General features: G+C 40.1%; 3 protein-coding genes across 4 annotated transcripts in view; 2 read left to right on the top strand and 1 right to left on the bottom strand.

Moving 5' to 3' along the window:
• Nucleotides 1-10: 10 nt before the first annotated feature.
• maco1a (macoilin 1a) lies at nucleotides 11-12,261 on the bottom strand. The gene is made up of 11 exons (XM_020618100.1): nucleotides 12,163-12,261; nucleotides 11,037-11,178; nucleotides 10,758-10,884; nucleotides 10,475-10,598; nucleotides 9,537-9,715; nucleotides 8,308-8,851; nucleotides 7,875-8,033; nucleotides 5,035-5,217; nucleotides 4,721-4,841; nucleotides 3,102-3,276; nucleotides 11-419 (listed from the first exon to the last, which is right to left on the bottom strand). Exons 1-11 carry the CDS (start codon nucleotides 12,240-12,242, stop codon nucleotides 217-219), a joined length of 2,037 nt encoding a protein of 678 aa, XP_020473756.1. The 5' UTR covers nucleotides 12,243-12,261; the 3' UTR covers nucleotides 11-216.
• Nucleotides 12,262-12,451: 190 nt separating this feature from the next.
• Nucleotides 12,452-15,310, top strand: srfbp1 (serum response factor binding protein 1). Of its 2 annotated transcripts, XM_020618102.1 has the most exons (4): nucleotides 12,452-12,538; nucleotides 13,036-13,428; nucleotides 13,634-14,947; nucleotides 14,982-15,310. In XM_020618102.1, exons 2-3 carry the CDS (start codon nucleotides 13,036-13,038, stop codon nucleotides 14,936-14,938), a joined length of 1,698 nt encoding a protein of 565 aa, XP_020473758.1. In that variant the 5' UTR covers nucleotides 12,452-12,538; the 3' UTR covers nucleotides 14,939-14,947; nucleotides 14,982-15,310. The 2 variants fall into 2 exon arrangements, with proteins under 2 accessions (XP_020473758.1, XP_020473757.1); XM_020618101.1 differs by having other exon boundaries at nucleotides 13,634-15,310.
• Nucleotides 15,311-16,552: 1,242 nt separating this feature from the next.
• The window catches only part of LOC109970528 (transcription factor E2F3-like), a 6,958-nt gene continuing 2,969 nt past the window's right edge, over nucleotides 16,553-20,541 (top strand). The window contains exons 1-4 of the mRNA XM_020618112.1: nucleotides 16,553-16,938; nucleotides 18,262-18,358; nucleotides 18,669-18,909; nucleotides 20,251-20,382. Of these exons, the coding sequence (XP_020473768.1) occupies nucleotides 16,747-16,938; nucleotides 18,262-18,358; nucleotides 18,669-18,909; nucleotides 20,251-20,382 (662 nt within the window). The 5' untranslated portion in view covers nucleotides 16,553-16,746. The remainder of the gene's footprint in view (nucleotides 16,939-18,261; nucleotides 18,359-18,668; nucleotides 18,910-20,250; nucleotides 20,383-20,541) is intronic.

Raw genomic sequence — 20,541 nt, 5'->3', positions numbered from 1 at the left:
CCCCCCCCCCCCCCCCAAAAAAAATATTTTGTGCACAACCCCCTCAAATTAAGAGTTCTAATAATAGAACAACAAAATGATCCCAAATACACATGTGTATGGAGGGGCTTTGTGCACTGTGTGATATGTTAACAGTGCAAAAACTGTCAGGGCTGGGTAAATTCAAATAAAGAAAGAGAAAAAGTTCTGTCTGACAAAAAAGTGTGGTAGTCAGAGTCACTTTTTGAGGGGCTGGTAGACTGAGGCGTTGGGGTCCAGAGAGGAGGGACTATTGTCCATGAACTTTGAGGAGTAGTGTGGGGTGACGGGGCTGAGGTTGCTGCTGTCTGATGAGTAGGACAGGCTGGGCATCACTGCCATCACCTCTGCTATCTTTTGCTTCAGCTCTGCAATCTCCTGCTCCCTCTGGTGGATCTGGCCTGGATGAGATGGAGGCAACAAAGATGTTTGTATCACAGCGTTCAGAGCAGAGTAGTGAGACATTTGTTCTGAAACAAATTTTTAAATTGAATTCCTGACACCTGTAGAAATGCTGTTCTGTAGCTGACTGTGACTTTGGGAGATAAAATGGTATACCTGACTGCATGGATAGAGTTAGTCTTTACCACTCATTGGCCCATTTAATTCAGTTTGAAAGTTTATATACATTTATATCACAATATTATTTATCATAATGCATTTTGTGGAAAATTAATTGAGAACTTGTTAATTAAGATCTTATCAAATCAAATTACTTCAGTATACCAATTCAAAAACATATAAAGATCTAATACTGTAATCAAGTACTCCTGGTTACTGATTAGTAAGAAGTTGCTACTACTATGTATACCACGTGACAAACTCAAGGCCTGCGGGCCACATCCGGCCCGGCGTACAATTACATCCGGCCCGCAAGATAATTTTATATATCTTTTTTTTAATGGCCCGCGATATGAAGTGCCAATAACACACAAACTACAAATCCCATAATGCAGCGCAACAGCTGCCTTACTGAACGATGGGCTACCTAACAATGGCCAAGAGAAAAATTGATTCTGAAAACAGAGCCTTTCTAAACCGGTGGGAGGCTGAGTATATGTTTACTGACATTGTCGGTAAACCCGTGTGTCTTATTTGTGGAGCTAATGTGGCTGTAATTAAGGAATATAACCTAAGACGGCACTACGAGACAAAACATCAGGACAAGCTGAAAAACGTGAATGCAGAGCAGAAGCTACAGAAGGTAGAGGAGTTGAAGAGGAATCTGACATCACAGCAGAAGTTTTCACCAAAGCCAAATCACACAGTGAAGCTGCTGTGAAAACAAGTTTTATTGGAGCAGAGGAGAAAATCAGCCCTGGACATTTACCGAGGGAGAGTTTCTGAAGAGCTGCATGATGAAAGTGTGAGACGTCTGGTGTCCAGATAAAAAGCAGGTGTTTGTTAATGTACTAAGCCTTAGCAGAAATACGGTTGGTAATTTTAAGTTCAAGGTTATTTATGTTGGAATAATATTGTATCCTGTCTGTTTTGATTCATATTTATGTTCAAAAAACATTTAGTTTTAGTCTGTTCAATAAATTTTTATCCTGTTCGGCCCGCGACCTAAAGTGAGTTTTGGCCCCCTGTGAGATTGAGTTTGACACCCCTGATGTATACAATGTGGCAAAGTTGCTGACGCAGACTAATTTGTGTTGTCTCATATCTCAACCACCTTTAGGACGGCAGTGATGCAAGCCCAGTAGTATTTTTCAGCCAGTTAGTGTATGTAAGGACTCTCACGTGCTAATGAGCCTTGTACTAGTTAACCTGCTACTGTAGTATTAGTTGACTGTTCACAGTGCAGAGCTTTCTCTCAAGTACTGACAGGTTCTGATAGCCAGGTCCATATTGGATGTGTTCCAAGCTCTGCAGCCAATCCCTTTCCTGAACCTTTCATTCATGTTCTTTGTTTACTTTAGTTTCTTTTGTCCCTCTGTCTGGACTACACACTGGCAAGAAAAAAAAAAGACAGATGACAAGTAAAAAAGCAGATTGGCAAGTGGATTCAGAGCAGATAAAATCCTATCAAATGTCAGCCCTACTCTAAACATTCCTGCATTTTGACATGACATAGCAGGGAATGCACATGTGTACATCTGTTACATTTGCGCATCATGAAGCGTCCCAGTATCTACAGTACCTTTCTATCCAGCATAAGGTATAATGTATTCCTATTCTCATTATGGTTAACTATTTAACATACAATGTTTCTTAAATATGTCTTTGTTTACACCGAAGTGATTTTTATGCTGTATTTTCTAAATATCTGGTTGGGGATGTGTGAAACTGAATGGCAAAGATGAGAAGACTGCATAGTCAGTTTCAAAGGATAAGGTCAGTGAATTTCTATGCTTTTGTTATTTCCAAAACCTCCGATACAGAGACTAAAACCAACAATGAATTTTGTATACTCACCACACAGTGGTGTGTTTTTAATAATTGAACAGATTTTGGACAACACAGGAGCTTTACAGCACAGGGTTCTGGTGCCACTGACATTATAATGAGCATACAGATTTTATTGTTGGTTTTACTCTCCATGGAATTTGTGGAAAATAACAAAAACATACAAACTCATATATGTTATCCTTTGAGGTTTTACAATATATTGTAAAATTTATATTTTGCATTTGAATTCCTGACTTCAAGTTACCTGTTGGACACAGGTCTGTTTTAACATGACCAAACATTATATAATCTGTAACAGGCAAAGCTTTTGTCATTATAAATGGGTCATTTATTTTAAAAACATTAATTTGGGAATGGTATGTGGTAGCCAAGAAGACATGTATGATACATCAAGCAGGTTATCAAATGACTGGAAACACTGTTTAGTTGGGGCTCTGTGGTGTTGTGGTAAAGGCAGTGGTTTGCCAATTCTGTGTGCAGAAGTAGAAATACAGTAATAATGTTTAGGTATTAGGTTGCAGTACCAGGTCAGACATTGTTAGCCAGAGGAGTTAGGTATTAAATGGCTGCCTGATGTTATGCTTTGGTGTGCGTTTACTCAATGCTATTTTGTTCTCTGTGGCAGTTTTATAACATGGGTGTATCACCACATCTCCCAAGTCAGCATCTACCTTGAGCTATCTCCAGCTGCCTCTTGGCATCTCCCAGGGCAGAGAAGAGGTCCAGCTTGATCCTGGTCTCAGCACTCAGGCTGTTCTCCAGATGCTGGGTCTTCTCCTGCATGGCTGATAGCGCTGACATCAACACCTCTGTGTCCTTCTCATTCTCTTTATATTTCCGCAGCTCCTATAAGTGACAGGAGTGGAATGATGTTGAATGGGAAATGAGATAAAAATGGTCACATTACAAAAATTTACCTCTTTTGTATATTTTTTCATGAACCAAAAGTTATGATAAGAAACTACACTGAGCTTGTTTTCTAAATATAGCTAGATGCACTCAGAAGGCACATAGGGTCTCTTTATTTAATTACATCAATAACTCAAACTGGCATATAATTTTAGGTCACATTTCGTTACCACATTGACCTTAGGAACGCACTGCCAACTACATTCACAGTATTTAGATCATGTAATTGCTAATCTTTTTACTGACCTATGTTAGGTATTTTTAGTCAGATAGACATTGGTTAGATACTTGATGTATTAGAAATGTTTAGAGTAGACAGGATGTCTAGCTCAGGCTGTTAAATGCTTAGTCATGCTCATGAGTTGCAGCAGGTTGCTTATGGTCAAGGATAACTAGATAGAAAGTTGATGACTGTTAGAAAACAGGATGTTTAGTATTATTATTATTATGTCTTTAACTGTAGCCATAGCCATAATATGTTCTTATGTTTAATGTCATGACATGTCACTAGAGGTCATGTTAGAATGTTTTTAGCTACACACCACAATCAACAGACAATCACACATTGATTTTCTTCATGTTATGACTACTGCTATGGTCAGCTGCAAAGCTGGCACCGGGAGACGTCACGGTTTGATGTCCCTGAGTAGTATGGGGCTAGCCCGAAGTGATATAATTTATAGGCCTGTTATGGTTCGGGGTCTTTCATCTTTCAGCTTCCTGCGTGCATGTTGGAGGTGCAAGATACCTGACGGTGTAATGTTAATTTTTACCTGTGTTCATTGAATAAATCAGCACTGTTTTGAAGTTACTCAGGCTGCTTCGTCTCTGAGTTAGCATGGTTAAAAGTGCCGGGTACAACACCTAGTAAGTTTCCATTCACTAAAATGAAACATGTCTGTGCAGATTCTCAGTCATCCAGGTCATAGCAAGCTGAAAAAAAAAACTTAGAAAAAGTCAACTGGATTAGATTTCTAGGTCGAAGATGTTTCACCTCTCATCCAAGAGGCTTCTTCAGTTCTGACTGACTGGTGTTGAGCCGGAGATATTTATCCCCCTCGGTGGTGTTTCAGTCCTTTGAGGGCCAACAATGTCCCTTAATGACTGAGTCGTTATAGCCCAGTAAATTGGGGTGGTGGACTAAGACACAACTTGTCATCCATCTATAATCCTGTTTTGAGATCTCTGCCCAAACATGCCCACCAGGACAATAGGCGTCGGTCGACAGGGAAGGATTCAAAGACAGGTAACAACTCTCACCGATACTCAACACCTCTTGGATGAGAGGTGAAACATCTTCGACCTAGAAATCTAATCCAGTTGACTTTTTCTAAGTTTTTTTTCAGCTTACTAAAATGAAACATTATGTTAACAGTCCTACCAGACATTTGCTCTCCAGATCCCTAATCTGTTCCTCTTTAAGTTTCATGTCCATGCTGAGCTTCTTACACTCGGTCTCCAGTTCTCTGATACGACCGCGCAGAGAATCAGTGGACTCAACTCTGGTGGATAGCAGAGAGAAACGGCACATTTAAGAGTAAAAAAGTCAAGAAAGGTTGATGAATCAACAGACAGAAGGAACAAAGGCTGGTAAAAAAAATCTTTTATTCCATGCAATGACATTCACTGACTTCCTCAGTCAGATTTTCAGTTGTTTGTAAGAGGGAAAATTCCTAATAGCTATCTAATGAGTACCTGGTGACAGCAGCTAAAGCTACAGCTCTGGCAGCAGTGGCTTCCTCCAACTTCTTCCTCTTTTTCTCCTCAGCCAGCTGTTTCTCAGCCAGGGCCCGGGCTTCCTGCTCAGCCTTAAGCCTTTTCTCCAGCTGGGAGATGATCTGCTTATCCTTCTGCTTGGCCTGGACAGCACTGTGGAGCCTGAAGTGTGAGTAGGTCAAACAAGTTGCACCATAAGACAGACGAACATCAGGACAAGAAGGAACTGAGTATTTGGATTGGTATTTAGACAAAACTGTTTCCTGCATTGTTTTTTTTAATCTATCCTTTTGTTATACCCCAGTTCTTTTACTGGACAGATCTGAGTAAGGAAGGAGTCCATCTTTCTTGATTTTAGTGCTGGTTTATTTACAAAAAATATCTATCTATATATAGATATATAAATAAAAGGATTACAGAACACACATGCTTGGAGCAGCTGGACATAACAAAATGAAGAATTCCATGTGCGTGTGTGTTGTTACGTGGTGTGTAACTAAAACATTCATTCAGACATAATTCTTACACAAGAATAATACAAGAAAACAATTGGTGTCATGGCTTACTGCTAACCTTGAAGCAGAGCAGACTAGAGCAGACTTTGAATCTCACTAAACTACATTACTAACACATTGAAGTTTAACAAATTAAAGTCTAATAATTATCTGACTGATTTGTTAACTTCTAACACTTTGAACCTGGCCGTTGTCATATTACTCTGATGATCTCTAAAATTTTTATCCAGCACTATCTGCTGGTCAGAGTTTTCATTTATACTGTGAAATATTTCAACATGTACTGGATGAACTGGCACAACATTTGGTACAGACAGCCATGTTCCCCAGTTAAGGTATCCTACTAACTTTGCTGTATTACAACACAGAATTTTTATTTGATAGTGACATGCTGTATCTAAACAACTACTAGATGGATTTCAGTTCATTTCTGTACATATTCATGTCCCCCTTGGGATGAACTGTGATAATTTTGGTGGTCCGTTAACTTTTCATTTAGTGCCTTCAGGCAATTAAAATTTCAGTGTGTCTAATACCAAATACCTACAAACTAATGATAATCCAATCAGTTTCAGCTGTACTTTGTTTGTAGTGCTAAGTAATTAGCAAAAGTTAGCATGCAAAAAGTTAGCACACAAACGCCATTGTTAGAAATTTATAAATTAGTCATATAATTATTAGACATTAATGTATTAGTAATGCAGTTTAGTAAGATTCAAAGTCTGCTCCAGTCTGCTTTGCTTCAAGGTTAGAAGACAATGTTGATTCTGATAAGTGTACCTTGACACAAGATGTTTTCTTGTATTAATCTTGTGTTAAGATTTATGTCTGAATGATTGTTTTAGTTACACACCACATAACAACATCCACACACATTGAGCTTCCTCATTTTGTTATGACTAGGTAACACACTGCTGCTCAAAGCCTGTGGAGTCTGCTGGACGGACTTCATCTGTGTAAGGGATTAGCCCAAAAACTGATAAACGTATTAGGCTCTGTGTTTCCGGGAGCTTCTCTCTCCAGCAGCCAGAGTGTGTGTGTTTCTGGAGGAAGGAACAACCGGATTGTGTTCTGTAATCTCTATTTACATATTTTTAAAATAAACCAGTACTAACATCATGAAAGATGGACTCCGTCGTTATTCAGATCTGTCCATTTAAAGAAATGGGGTATAAGACCATCATTCCACTGCTACCAGGAACCTCAGGCCAGCTGGCCAGTTATTGACCCAGGCCACATGGTTCAATGTATGGTTGTGTTTTACTGCACATCATGAGCATTGCTCTTTCAAAGTACGTCATGTTGCTGTCTTTGGTGCAACAAGAACAGATCTTGCTCACTTTCAGCTGGACAGGGTCCATTTCTGAGACAATGAAAACACGCAAACCCTGGTATGATATGGGTACAGCACAGTTCCCGGTGGCAGTGGAATGCTGGCAAAAATAATCTGCTTACATGGCTGTAGACTCTTAAGTCTTATTCTCTTGTTACAAAACCTATTAGTCACTAATAAAGATTCAAATAAATGAGATAAACTACCTACAGCATAATTCAACTTTCAAGATCAGAGAAACTACTACTACTACATGAGTCTAAGGGATGTCCTGAGACCTGCTGGAGATGTGAAGTGCCTCAGTTTTTAAACATTGTACTTTAGATTTAATATACAAATCTAAAGAAATACTCACAAATCAGTTACTGCCTTTGTGGACTATTTCATATTTTAAAAGGGTACTCCACCAATTTTATACAGAAGGGTCATGAAGCTTGTAAAAATAGTTGTAAATGTCTTCTCTGACACTGGAAAGAGCTTTCTGATGTCTGAAAAAATAACCCCAGCTGTGTGGAAGTGTAGTACTACATCACTGAACTGCCCGTAACATTCATCTAAACAGTTGTCTATCAAGCTAACCTGGAGCACAAATGTAAAACACAGGCTAGATAGTGATAAAAAAAACAAGAAAAGTATGAAATAAAATACTTCACCTGTTCTAGTAAAATGCATTTGTAGTGCTACAGTTTGTCTTTTTGCCTGAAAGAAAGTTTTGTGATGGAGCAAGTCGCATTTGTGCCTCCCACAGATGCACCCAAAAATATCCAAAAACCAGTACTTGACTCATGTGCTGTGGCTGACATACAACATGAAGCATCTCATGGCTCTTTACTAACCATTAAGTGATGTCTCATCTTTCCATAATGTATACCAGTATCTCAAAGAAAATCACCATTCTATAGCAACTAAAGAAAAATGTTGTCAAGAGATATGGTGAGTTAACATTGTGAGTCAACTGTACATGCACCCACTTGTTCTGTAGCAGCTCATTGTCCTGGCGCAGCTGGCCTAGTTCAGAGCGAAGGCTGCGGTCCTGGCCGCTTAGAGAGGAAAGCTGCCCCCGTAGCTCCGACTCCAACTGCCTGTTGGCCTGAAGATCTGCTTTCAGGCGCTTCACATCCTGCTCCAGCCTTTCACACAAGAAGATAAGAGGGTCATCATAACACTTACTGGAAAACTTAGGAAACCACAAAACTAACAAACATTATTTGGTTATAAAATGAAGAGTGGTGACTTTCAGAGTTAGCAGAGTTGTACTGGCTGGAATCCTTCAATAAAGAGTAATTTATACAACACAGAAACCAAAAGCAAGATAAGACACAACAAAACATGCACCAACACTGACAGGATTATATGGTAAGAGAAGCTTGTTTGTTTGGAGCAGCAGAACAGTGTTTCTCTTACCGTACTAGAGCGTCTGGCTTGCCCAGCTGGTTGTTAGGGATGCAGTTCTCCACAGGATCCTTCTGGCCCTTCCCTGAACCCTTCTGCTTCTTTTCATTCTTATTGGTTGAGGAACCTGGTGGTATGCTGCCATTTGTAGAGCTGTGATTCCGTGGAGATGAGTTGGAAATGTTGCCCCCACCTCCAGTGGCATTTTTGTAGTTCTTCCCTGTCCCACCCATTTCCTCTTTCGTAGCAGTGTTTGTATTAGTATCTGCATGTGTGTTTTCTCCTGCCAGGTCATTATTCAGTCTCTTTGCCCCAACATAGTTCTCAATATACTCTGTCTCCCCTAGTTTGGAGTCCAGTACGTGTATAATACTGTTGTTATTGATTCCAATTGTGTTTTGTTTTTTACCCTCACGCTCTTTCACAGTACTGTCCTTCCCTTTTTCCCGGTACTCCAGTTCTGGTAACGGGACTGGCATGCTTTTCTTTCCAGAAGGTGCTCCGTTTTGGGATATTACTGGGGGTTCTACCTCTGAGACCCCTTTAGTTAAAGCCACTGGAAGGAAAAGAATGTAGAAAGCATTTATAAGGCATATGAAAACATTCTAGACAGATTTATCACAAATACCAAAATAAACTATAAACATATTTGAATGAAACAGAGACCGATAGAAAACAAAGAAAATCCCTTACAAGACTTAATAAACAGCCTCATGACAGCAGGCTGATACAGGAATACGTTCCTGCTTTCTTTTACCTACAAACCATGAGGTGCTTTAATATCTAATGTCTTTGGTGCAATCAAATAATCTCTGGTGCATTTGCCTGTTAAGTTTGTTGGTGGTGTGAAAAGCTGTCAGTCCACCTGTGGTGCAAACTAAACAACTGGACTGAGACTGTCTGAAAATGGGGGTGAGGGGGAGTTAAACAAGAGGCATCTATTGCATCACAATGTCAGACATGAGAATGTTGAGAAAACAGACTGTATGCCCCTGATTCATTAATCCAGCAAATGAACATTTATGTACATGCACGTTACGTCATCTGGTATTTACATCTCATAACAGTCCCTAAACAGCCCCGTCATCCTTGTTCATTAGTGTTATTAGTTTTGGTGGACCATTTCCACAGTAATTATTGCTTCTTCACGCTACAGAGTATGTGTAGTGTTTTACATCTGTAATGAAGTAGTGCAAAAAGATTTGTGCGTGTGTGTGTGTGTGTGTGTGTGTGTGTCTCACCCTCCTCTTGCTCCCTTTCTTGTCTCTGCAGCATCTGTTGCTCTGGCGGTAAAGCCTGCTGTAGAAGCTGCATATAGAATTCATTCTCCTTTTGCACTTCCCTCTGTTTCCTCAGTCGCATCTTGTAGCTAACGTAGCTCTTAAAGCCGAAGCCCAGAGTCACCACTGGATAGCCAATACTGGAAGGTGAAGTGTAACACTGACAATAAACTTCCAATTCATAGTTTCCACATGGCGTCATATCCTTAGAGGACCGCCCAAAGCATGGTATTATTGCCCCACCCTCCACTTATTTTTACGAGGTATGTTTAGCCACACTGCTAGACAGATGTTGGAAAAACTGTTTTGTTTAGATTTATGTCATAAGATATTGTGTTAACATGACCAAAGTATTACTGCCTTGTCAGAACATAGACTGCAGTGATCAGCATTAGGTAGCTAACATCACCTCTCATACGGCAGAACTGACCACATCTAATACTTTTGTAAGCTTTCATCCTGGTGGCAGTGTAAGGAGAGGGATTCTCCAGAAAGATATATGTAAACATTGCTTAAGTGGAGCTGTGGCAGGGACGTGGCTACACACACAAGGTGCAGGGCAGAGATCATTCACAGTAGAAGCCTGCGCTCTGGCTGCATTCACATAAAATCCTTCCCACAGAGTTGTGTGGAGGTGTGGTCATGTTTATTTGTAATTTAGAAACCGCTGTGAAAACAATCAAAAAATAACATTTAATTTCTCTGATTTGTTGCTTTGTTTTACTAGTGCTGCTCTGTCTCTTCATTCACACGCTAGCTTGCTTGACCACCATTGCTCTCTCTCTCTCTCTGTTTCTCGGTGGAGTAGATTTATAACATAGGCAGTGAAATGTGGTCAAATTTATTTATTTTTTTAAAGTTGCTCTCCAGAATATACTATGACAATAAATGACATTTACCAGTGAGCAGCAAAGGGTCGACACAGGTCTACATGAAAGTTCTTCAGGTCTTTGAACCGTATGGCAGCTTCAATATACACAAACAGGATCCACAGTGATACAGTGGGTAGACAGACTCCTCTCTCTGTGTGAGCGTAAGAGACAAGGAAAAAAAATTGCTCTCTTGGGTCTAGCACTGTGGAAACTTGGCAGCTTTGAATTTCTTGTGAACTGAGTCTTTGTGGTGAATGCGGCCCTTTGGCTGGCAGAGATAAAAAACAATCTATATCAAATCTGGACTAACCTGTGTGCCATACATACTGAACCCATACGTAGGTGCTGGCAGCAAAGAACAGCCATTGGACAGGGATGAAGAGGAGACAGATGATGTCTGATGTAAATGCCACACATACGAAGAAGACAGAGAAAGCCTGAGTAGAAAGAAGACAGACAATTAAAAATGACATAACAACTGTGCAAAAATAGGGTAATGTCTACAATACACTCACACATTAATCAAATAGTGCTCCAGGTGACCTTCAGCATGGGCAATGAGGTCAGGGTCAAACACACAAGCTCTTACCAGCCCCTGATATCTGAAGGAATCATACACACTTCGAATGAATAGCCAGAAGGGCCACAGGTACTCAAACCGGAAGTCCAGCACAAAGTCCGCCAGCAGTACTAACACCCACACTACCAGGAACTTCAGGTACAGGAATGTACTGTGGGAAAAGAGAAGATGGGGAAGAAATGTGGAGAAAAATGTTAAACAGAGAGACACAAGGAAGAGACAAAGAGGAGGCGCAAGAGATGGCTTATCAAGGATTAGGATGGTATCATGGTAGGCAGTTGGACACCAGATTTACACAGCACCAGTAGTTATAATAACATTTGAAGTGTGACTTGCTGACAGTGTTACCTTAAGTTGATACAAAGATTGAAGGCAGGTAAAACCCATCTTAACTGAGAGGATGCATACAAATCTAAACATGTTTCTATGATCAGAAAACTGAAATACAATATGGGTTCAGAGACATACAGGCAAGTGACAGATAGAGGTAGTGAGAGGTTAAGACTAAGTATAGAGATACATGTCTGGACATGTTACTTATAACACAGCTGGTCTCCCTTTCCTGGCTTGCCATAAGTCAATGTATAGGAAAAGGCTTAAATCTCCTGAATGAATGTGTGTGGTCTTTATAGTCCGGTTAGCCCTGTCTGCTCTGATGGGCATTGTTTCATTTAGACCCTGCCAGACAAAGCATGGGTTAGCGTCCCGCCGTCAGCGTCACCCTGACTTCAAAACGAGCGCTTCTGACATTGTCGCTGTCATCTCATGCTCTAAACTGATTTTTGTCACTAGTTCTTAATATTGCTTCTTTTATCCGAAAAGCTGTTCATTAAGCGGGCTGTTTTATAATCCACACTGAATGCCCAGAGTCTCACTGCCACCTTTCATTTGAATTGAGCCAGAATTTGAATTTAACTACCTAGCTAGGGACAAATTATGTACGAGATGCCACACAAGTAATGTTAGGTAAGGCCTATAATTTTTAGAATATGCGGGTATGCTCATTTTACTTCTTTTGTAGCGCAAAACCAAACCGTACTTAAATATAAATGTAGCAGAGGCGGCCAGCCCCGTCTTGACATATGTAGAGGCGCCATTGTTATACAATAACGTCCCTCCAGCCCCTTTTTTGTACCTGCTATATATACCCTCGGTGATTCGGTTCCGTTTTAACGGCCGTCGGAGTTTGCTGCAGTCCGCATTGCGCCGCTTCATCCTCCCCCTGTTGATTCACTTATGATATCGGTCTGGTAACAGCAACTGGAAATGTCATTCGCTCATCCTGATATCCACACTTCTTCAATTATCCACCATTGTTGTTGTTTTATGCCCAGGAAACAAAGAAATAAATAAAAACAGTCCGCGAAAAGCCCTCCCCTTTTCACGACACATTACGTCCTCTTAGTAACGTCTGATGTCACGACGTCAGAATAGACGTATGAAACATGGCTGCTCTCACCGAGTTGAGTTGTGTCTCTCAGTTTTAGGTTTTTAAAATGAATTTCTGAACGGTAAGTGTGATAGAAACGGGTTCCCGTAATCTAATTTACTTTACATTATGTACCGTATCTTCTTATGTTAACGTCAATGGCACATAATATAAGATTACATGTAGCGTTAACGATACATGGTAAAACGTATGCATGCTTACCACGTTTGTTTTGGCAGTGGTGATTATCTTGTAACTCTCAGGTAACACTATAACGCTACACGAGATTCACAAAACAGCATTTTTGCTCCTGCACATATCCATGTCATCTCCTGTTTATTCAGCTGCGACATCATATCAATCTAATCATAATTTCGATAAATCGTTGTGCGCATGCATGTTGTGGTCTTTTCTTGATAGGAAACTGCAGCAGGATCCACGTCTTAAGAAATGAAAATTAATGAAAGAAACCTTTAAATAAACGTGTGCAGTCTCTTTTGAGCTATTTTATATTAATGCTGTGGTATTTCCCAGCGTTACATTTACAGTTATTTACCAATCTAAAATGGGTTTCAACAGATGATGCACACCGAGCGTAAGATGGAGGAAAGGGTGCCACAGCCAGAGGAAGAAGAAGGAGAAGATGAGGTCGGAAGTGAGGAAGAAGGAGATAAAGACGAGGATGAACAAGTAGTAATGCCACTGGCCTCAGATAAAACTGAGGAAAATATTCCATTAACTGCTCAATGTAAAGAGAAAAAGCAGGCTGATGTCCTAAACCTCAACAACGAGGTGGTGAAGATGAGGAAGGAGGTGAAGCGGGTGAGGGCTTTGATCATCAGGAAGCTGACACGTCAGATTGGTGCCCTGAAAAAGAAGAAGGGGAATGAGATGGAAATTGAAAGGAATCATAGGAGAGCTGGCAGATTGCTGGAGGATATCCATGCTATGAAGGGCCTCATACCAGACTTGGTAGGTTTTATATTAACTTCTTTGTATTCATACATTTCAGAATGAATTCTGAAATATTTTCTGGACAAATTCAAATAAATGAAGTAATATGTCATGTATTACCCTTTTTAAAATGGTAAAAACATTTTGTCATCAAATTAAATGTTTTTGTTTGTTTGCTTGTTTAATTATTTGATAATTATCTAATTGATTTTCCAATTTACAGGTGACCAAGACAGCCTTGCAGAAGAACCTCAACTTTGACCAGGTGTGTAAAAATCCCAAGTCCTCAATTTCTGACCGAGCTATAGCTCGCATCGCCACCCACCCTCACTTCAGCAAAAAGATCGAGGACATCAAAGCTGGTGTGAAAGCCTTCAAAGAGGAGCGAATGAAGGGTAGAAAGCAAGGAGGGAAGGAGAAGGTGCAAAATCAGATTGGAAAGGTGAACCCACGGTCACCAGAGAGAAGTGGAGACAGAAAGAGTGAGAAAGAGGAGGAGGAAAATACAGTGGAGCAAAAGAACGTGGTGGACAATGAGGAAGGAGATGCTATTGGTAAAGACACTAAAGATGCATCTGTTGTTGAATATGAAAGGGAAACAGGGAAAGAAACTCAGTCAGCCTATACTGCTCATGTTCAAAAGAAAGACATGCCAAAGTCTAAGAGTGTAAAACCAGTATCATTAAAAAGCAGTCAAGTAAATGATGTGAAAGATAAACCTCAAAGTAAAGATGGAGAAAAGAAACCCAATTTCAGTCCTGCACCTCCATTCCAGAAAAGATCCCATGATGAAGAGAGTGATTTAGAGTCATCAGATGATGAAGAGAAAGAGTACTTTGATGACAGCACAGAGGAGCGTTTCCACAAGCAGTCCTCCCACTCAGAGGAGAGCGACGATGATGACTTCTTTATAGGAAAAGTGAGCAAATTCAAGAAGAAGAAGAAGCAGAAAAGCATAGAAGGAGAGGAGGAAGGTGAGAAGAATTATGACGTGAGAAAGGACTCGCCAGAGAAGGGGAAAACTTCAGATAAGGTTCAGAGTGAACTTGATGAGCTTAGGTCAAGGCTGAAGTCTAAAGCTACCTCCCTGCAATCTGTTTTCTGTTCTTCCCTCTCTGGTTCTAAGCACAGTCGGGGAGGAGTTGCAGGCAGAGGGAGAGGCGTGGATAAATTCAGGAGCCAGGGCAAACCGAAGGGTGGTAGTGGTCTAACTAGAGATTTTAGTAAACAACCGAAGTTTGCAAAGCAGGGTAAAGGAAAAGAAGGAATTTCAGGGTCTGGGTACAGCAAGCACTGCCCTGAAGTTAGACATCCTGAGATGGAGGAGAAGAGCTCTGCCTTTGTTGGCAGAGGTAGGGGCCAGAGCAGAGGTGATGTTACAGTGCACAAGGATCACAGGGGTAAAGGTATGTTTTCCCATCAGGCACTGCACCCATCCTGGGAGGCCAGTAAGAGAAGGAAGGCGCAGCAAGGACAAATCCTGGCCTTCCAAGGAAAGAAGATCAAGTTTGATGATGATGATGACTGAACTGACTTTTTCCACTTGGTTGTAAATGTAAAGTACATATATATGATTGAGTGACTTATGTGACTTAAGTGTGTGTTATCTAGCACACATGTAAAGTGTAAAACTAGTCATTTGTGTTGTTCTGCCAGCATTGTGTGGATTTGAGAAAAAATTTTGTTTGATTTGCTTTTTTTATGATGAGGTTTCACCACTTTATCTTAACCCTTGTATGATTCTTAGGAAGGTAATTATGGCCTACCTACTACTGTATACATTCTGTGAAATTGATGCACATGAATATCCATTGCAGGAAGCCTTTATACCAAATGATGTTTTCTTGCTTGTAGTCTTTAATTGTTATTTGAGCTTAAACTATATAAAGTTTATATTTTATGGTCGTGTATAGTATGTCCTGTATTTCCAGAGGAGGTTAATATACAGTTCCACCCACTGGTTAAATTGGGATAAGTGATGAGGAACCCTTGGGTTAGTGGGTGCAGAGGGAAATGTAATCTGCTGACTATGTCCTGACATTTTTCAAAGCATTTTTATTCAAATACTGGCTGCTCTCAGAGGGGCACTGAAGGTAGCATCCTGTTCCTCACTCTGGGGCTCAAAGTAATTTTTCTGTCTGTGTCCTACAGCTGTTCTGAATCCTACCTTTAACTGTCCCAATCCTACAACCACGGTCCCACATTGTCCCTTTTTCATTTGACATTATAAATAAAGTTTAATATCTAGGTTTTTTATCTTTATAAAATGTATGCTAGTTATTGTCAGATCTTATGTCTGAATTAAAGCTTTTGGCTATATCAACTACACTGTAAATGCAAACCCTGATCAATATACAGCAATGAAAATTTAAATTGACACATTTGGAATACACAGTAAACAGTTAATTTATAGTTTGCTTTTGTTAAACACCTAAGAAATTTGCTTAAAATGTCTTTAAATTGGTATTCATCTGATTGAATTCCTTAAATGTTAAGTGACAAAAGCTTTTGGTAAGTGGGATGTGAAGATTCTTAAAATGACATCTGTAAGGAGGTGAAGCAGTTCAGGCTAAATGTCTGACAGATCAAATTCACTCTGAATTTATTTATTTGGTTTTATATCAAATATAGCCTGGCCAGCTCATATACAGCAGCAGACTCATATTATGACGGCTTTATATGAGAAATGTAACCTAAATACATTTTCAGGCGCAATATTTGAGTAATAGTATGTAAATCAACATAGATCAGCATGTTAGCACTCTCTCAACTGTTTATAGAAGATTATAAAGTTTAGTATTGACAGTATTAAATGTGAATCAGATCTAATAGGATGTGAGCGCCTCTGTTACTTCCCGTACAGACTGAAGACTGGTGTAAAGCTATCTGCCTTGAGTGCAAGACAGAATGTTTTGAGTCATCGCCCCTACTGCCACCACTTGATCTTGTCTGCAGACCAAGCAAGGTGCAGTTCATCTCGAACTAGCCTGATGTTATTTTAATCATAAAAACAGAACTGCCCACTTTGTTGTAGAGCTCTATGGCCATTGGATGGCTATAGCTACGTCAGACGTACACGCTACGTACGCAGAGTGCTAGCCAATAGACGTTTACATCCAAATCGGATTTAAAACTGTCCCGGGGAATCAAAGTTTTGGCACACCGAGCAGTTTCTCGTTTGTCTCAGTGAAGCTTGGCTGTCATAAAGCTATTTGTATCTATGTTGTTATTATAAACAATTCTTGTCATATGAGATCAATACAATTCTGTGTGCATTGTACAAGCGGTGGAAAAGTTGAGCTGGTACGGTAAAACCGCTTAAGTCAATGCGACGACATGAGAAAATGGGTTTCCCTGATCGCAGAGGGCTCTGTCGATAACAACTCGGGGTGTTTCGAGAGCAGCTCGTCCATAAGGACTTTGAGCACTTCTTCATGTCTGGATCATTTCGCTGACCGAACTGACGATACACCCCCTGGAATCTCAACATCCGGGATAGGGCAGAAATCTCATCTCGCACGGTCCCAGGTATGCTAAGCTAATATAAGGCATACCGTTAATTTACAAAAACGTTAATACAATCCGTGTTGTAGAGACATGTTGACTTCACAACACATCAGGACAAGCTTATTGTTATTGGCATGTTTATTTTTTTTAATTAATTTGAGTGCTTTGTGGTCGGTATGTAGTTTGTCAAATACATGAGTTCAGTGACATTAGTAGCACATAAGTTACCTCGACAGGCTAATCATCTGCATCAGACGCACGATGGTTACCAGAGTCAAAGACGGAAGCTTTACGTTTGTCTTCAGAATAAATGCACGTTATTTAACGTAAACACTTGGAATAAATTATTTAGCTAGTGGTTTGTCTAAACAGTTTGAAGTTTTTGCAGTACATTTGAAAGTTAGTAATACTTATAGTAATTGATCGACAGAAAAAGGCATGTAGCAATTAAAATTCAGCTTTTGGCCGAAGTTTAGCATTTAATAGTGTTCTTATCAAAAGGATATCAGATGCATTTTGGGCTAGTGAAAAACAACAATGTAACGTTAATACCTAAAATAAAACAAAACTTTAGCAGTGTGAATAGGTGTCAGCTTCTCGCTGCCAGTAAAACAGTATGCATCAGTGTTTAATGATATAATGTAATGCTGACCTCTATAACTGACTGAACAGCAATGGGTTGTAATCTATGTTTATAACCGTGTTCAGGGTCTAGGCATAGCATGTCCACGGCCTGAAGGTAAACTTGTGAAAAGGAGTTTGAATTTTGCGGTTTTATTTTGAAGACGACATGCGTGACGTTTTGATTGCATTTGTGTATTTCCGGTAACTTTACTAGTGATTTATTTTGGACTGAGGCGTCACATCGCCTTTGTTGGAACATAGTTTGGCACGTTTTAGTGTACAGTATTTAACAATCGAATTTCTGTGGGAATAAGCAGGTAAGTTGTCTAACTGCAGTGTGTTCATTATGGACAGAGGGAAACTGCAGTTTAAGCCTTGGGAAGCATGGGATGGGGGATGGGGTCATGTTGCTCCAACTAACGCTAGCTAAACACACCGATGAGGGAAGCTAGACTAAGTTCCAGCCTCCAGGTCATGACAAACCCAATAGTAGCCTTAACTTAATATTTCATGTACGTTTTCATTGTTTTTAATTACATGCGGCTAAGTTATGTGTTAATACAGTGGATTCTTGAGAAGTTTTTAATGCCCAAAATGGCTGCCTTGCGAGGCGGAGGATACGACGAGATAATGCAAACTAAAGTTCTAAATTGTCTAATATGAAACATTTTGACGCACATGCTGCCTTTTAACAAGTTGTACATGGGTTTTTTTTCTCAGGCAAAGAGAAGGCTGGAGCTGGAAGCCAATGACCCCCAGGAACTTCAGGATGGAGGCAGGACTAACAAAGCCAAGAAGGAAAAAGGAGGAGGAAAGAGTAGGACTTTATATTGTACTGTCTTGTATTTAGGATTTTCAAAATACTAATGTGCTGAGCAAGAGAGGTAGTAGCACCAAATCTCTCTTTCATCAGACTTGATGCTGCATGCCTCTTTCACTGCACACTAGCATCACACTGAAACTCCATACTACACCAAGTTCTGTTGAAGAAGCAATGGCTAACAAAGCACTGACAGTTTAAAATCATGCTAAGAAAAGAATGATAAATGTCAGAAGAGAGATGAATATGGTAGAAGTCTTGTATAGATGTCACATTTATAGCTTCTCAAACATATTTGTTTTTCCAGCTCCTGCCTCCAGTCCCATAGCAGGCAAGCCCCCATTTGAGAAGTCACGCTATGATACCTCGCTGGGTCTCCTGACACGGAGGTTCGCAGATCTGCTGAGATGCTCTGCTGACAGGGTGTTGGACCTAAATGAAGCCACCCAGAAGCTCAATGCCCATAAGAGGCGTGTCTACGATGTCACCAATGTCTTGGAGGGGATCCACCTCATTAAAAAGAAGTCCAAAAACACGGTCGAATGGTTGTAAGTATGAGTGGATGTAGTAGTTGATGTCTGTATTTTGGAGTAAGCTTGTTGTCCTATGCATAGTAAGACTGATAAATGCTTTGTTTAAAGATATTTCATTTTGACCAATCTGTATATATTATTAATAGTGTCTACATCTCGTACTTAATTTGACTGTATTATTCTCATGTTCTTATTCTGTTATGTTCAGAAGTACTAAAGTATAGAAAGATAAACGGCAGTATATGTACCAATGAAAAGTGATTTGTAACACTCTAAAGTGTGTAATTGAGAGACCCCATATTAAATGCAGACATAGCAACTTGTCCAGCCTTACAACAATTCTCTCTACAGAAACAAGGCATTAACAGACATGCAACGTGTTTTTATTTTTATTTTTATTGTTTTGTTTGTGTTTTTTAACTTGACGTTAAGTCCCACATGAAGGGTGAATGCGGCGGAGTGAGTCTGAACCAACCATAGCTGGTTGAGGGATAGATGGGAGGGAGAAAACAGCCATGCAGCTGCTGCACTGGACAGAGCACCACAGTCATGCTAGCTGTTAGCCTTACAAGCTTGCAGGCTGTGGGCAAAGCTGAAATTGTGGGTTCCTCTGCAGGTTTATCACTGTTTAGCAGATGTTTCGTTAAATTATTCCTACTGACTTTTTGCTCACAACGGTAATACTGCACATACAGTAACAAGCTTTGGTATTGTAAACTTCAGCTGCAAGTCTTAGTTTTCACTTCTCCTGGGCCCCCACTGCTGCGACAGCAACTGTCTGCTCTGTGTGTAGGAGCTGAGCACTGTCCACTCATTCAACCACAACACAAAGGAGAAGCAGCTTTATAAACACCAAAACCATATTTCTAATCTCACACAGTGGTGTTTGATAAAATGCTCCTGTAGATCCATAGCACATTAGCACCAGTTTTTCTGTTTAATTGCGAGTTACTACACTATCTACAGCTTACAGTTTGTTAGTTATGCCTTCACCTCAGAAATGCATCTTTCCTACATGTTCTCTCTTAATACAGCCATGATAACAGCAGGTGGCACGTTTCTGCAATTGGGCACACTTTCAGTGTCTTCACCTGACATGCCCCCAGCATTTCAGAGCAGAGAATACTTATTTTTTCACTCTTTTGAAAGCTAATTTTATATATTTGCTGATCTTTTTAATTACTGAAATTTATCTGAGTGGTTAATAATGCATTTTTCTGTGGTGGGACAGATTTGGAACATATTTATTTCCACTTTACCTAGACTTCATTTCCTCATGATGAGTAGTAACATTTGATGTTTTAAAGTGAAATCTGTTATGGTGTAAGTCCTCTATTGCTGTTTGTGTGTGCACAGGGGCAGTGAAATGAATTTGGGTGAAGATCAAGGGCTGCCCGCTCTTATCGAGGAGGAGAGAAAGCTGGATGAGCTGATCCAAACTTGTACACAGCAGGTTCTCCAGATGTGTGAAGATCGTCACATTCAAAGATATCCTTTGTTTCTAAATTCAGCTTCATCTTACTTTGTATTATTGGAAGCCAGTGGTTTATTTTTTGCCACATTGGTTTGCGTAGTAGAACAACTAAACACCGTTGGAAAGGCAATATGTGTTGGTTGTAAAGGGAGATCCCCCCAGCCATGTTATAA

This window comes from Monopterus albus, unplaced genomic scaffold (genome assembly GCF_001952655.1).
Source record: "Monopterus albus unplaced genomic scaffold, M_albus_1.0 scaffold200.1, whole genome shotgun sequence".
Classification (NCBI taxonomy): Eukaryota; Metazoa; Chordata; class Actinopteri; order Synbranchiformes; family Synbranchidae; genus Monopterus; species Monopterus albus.
This window is presented reverse-complemented; position numbering and strand designations above follow the sequence as displayed.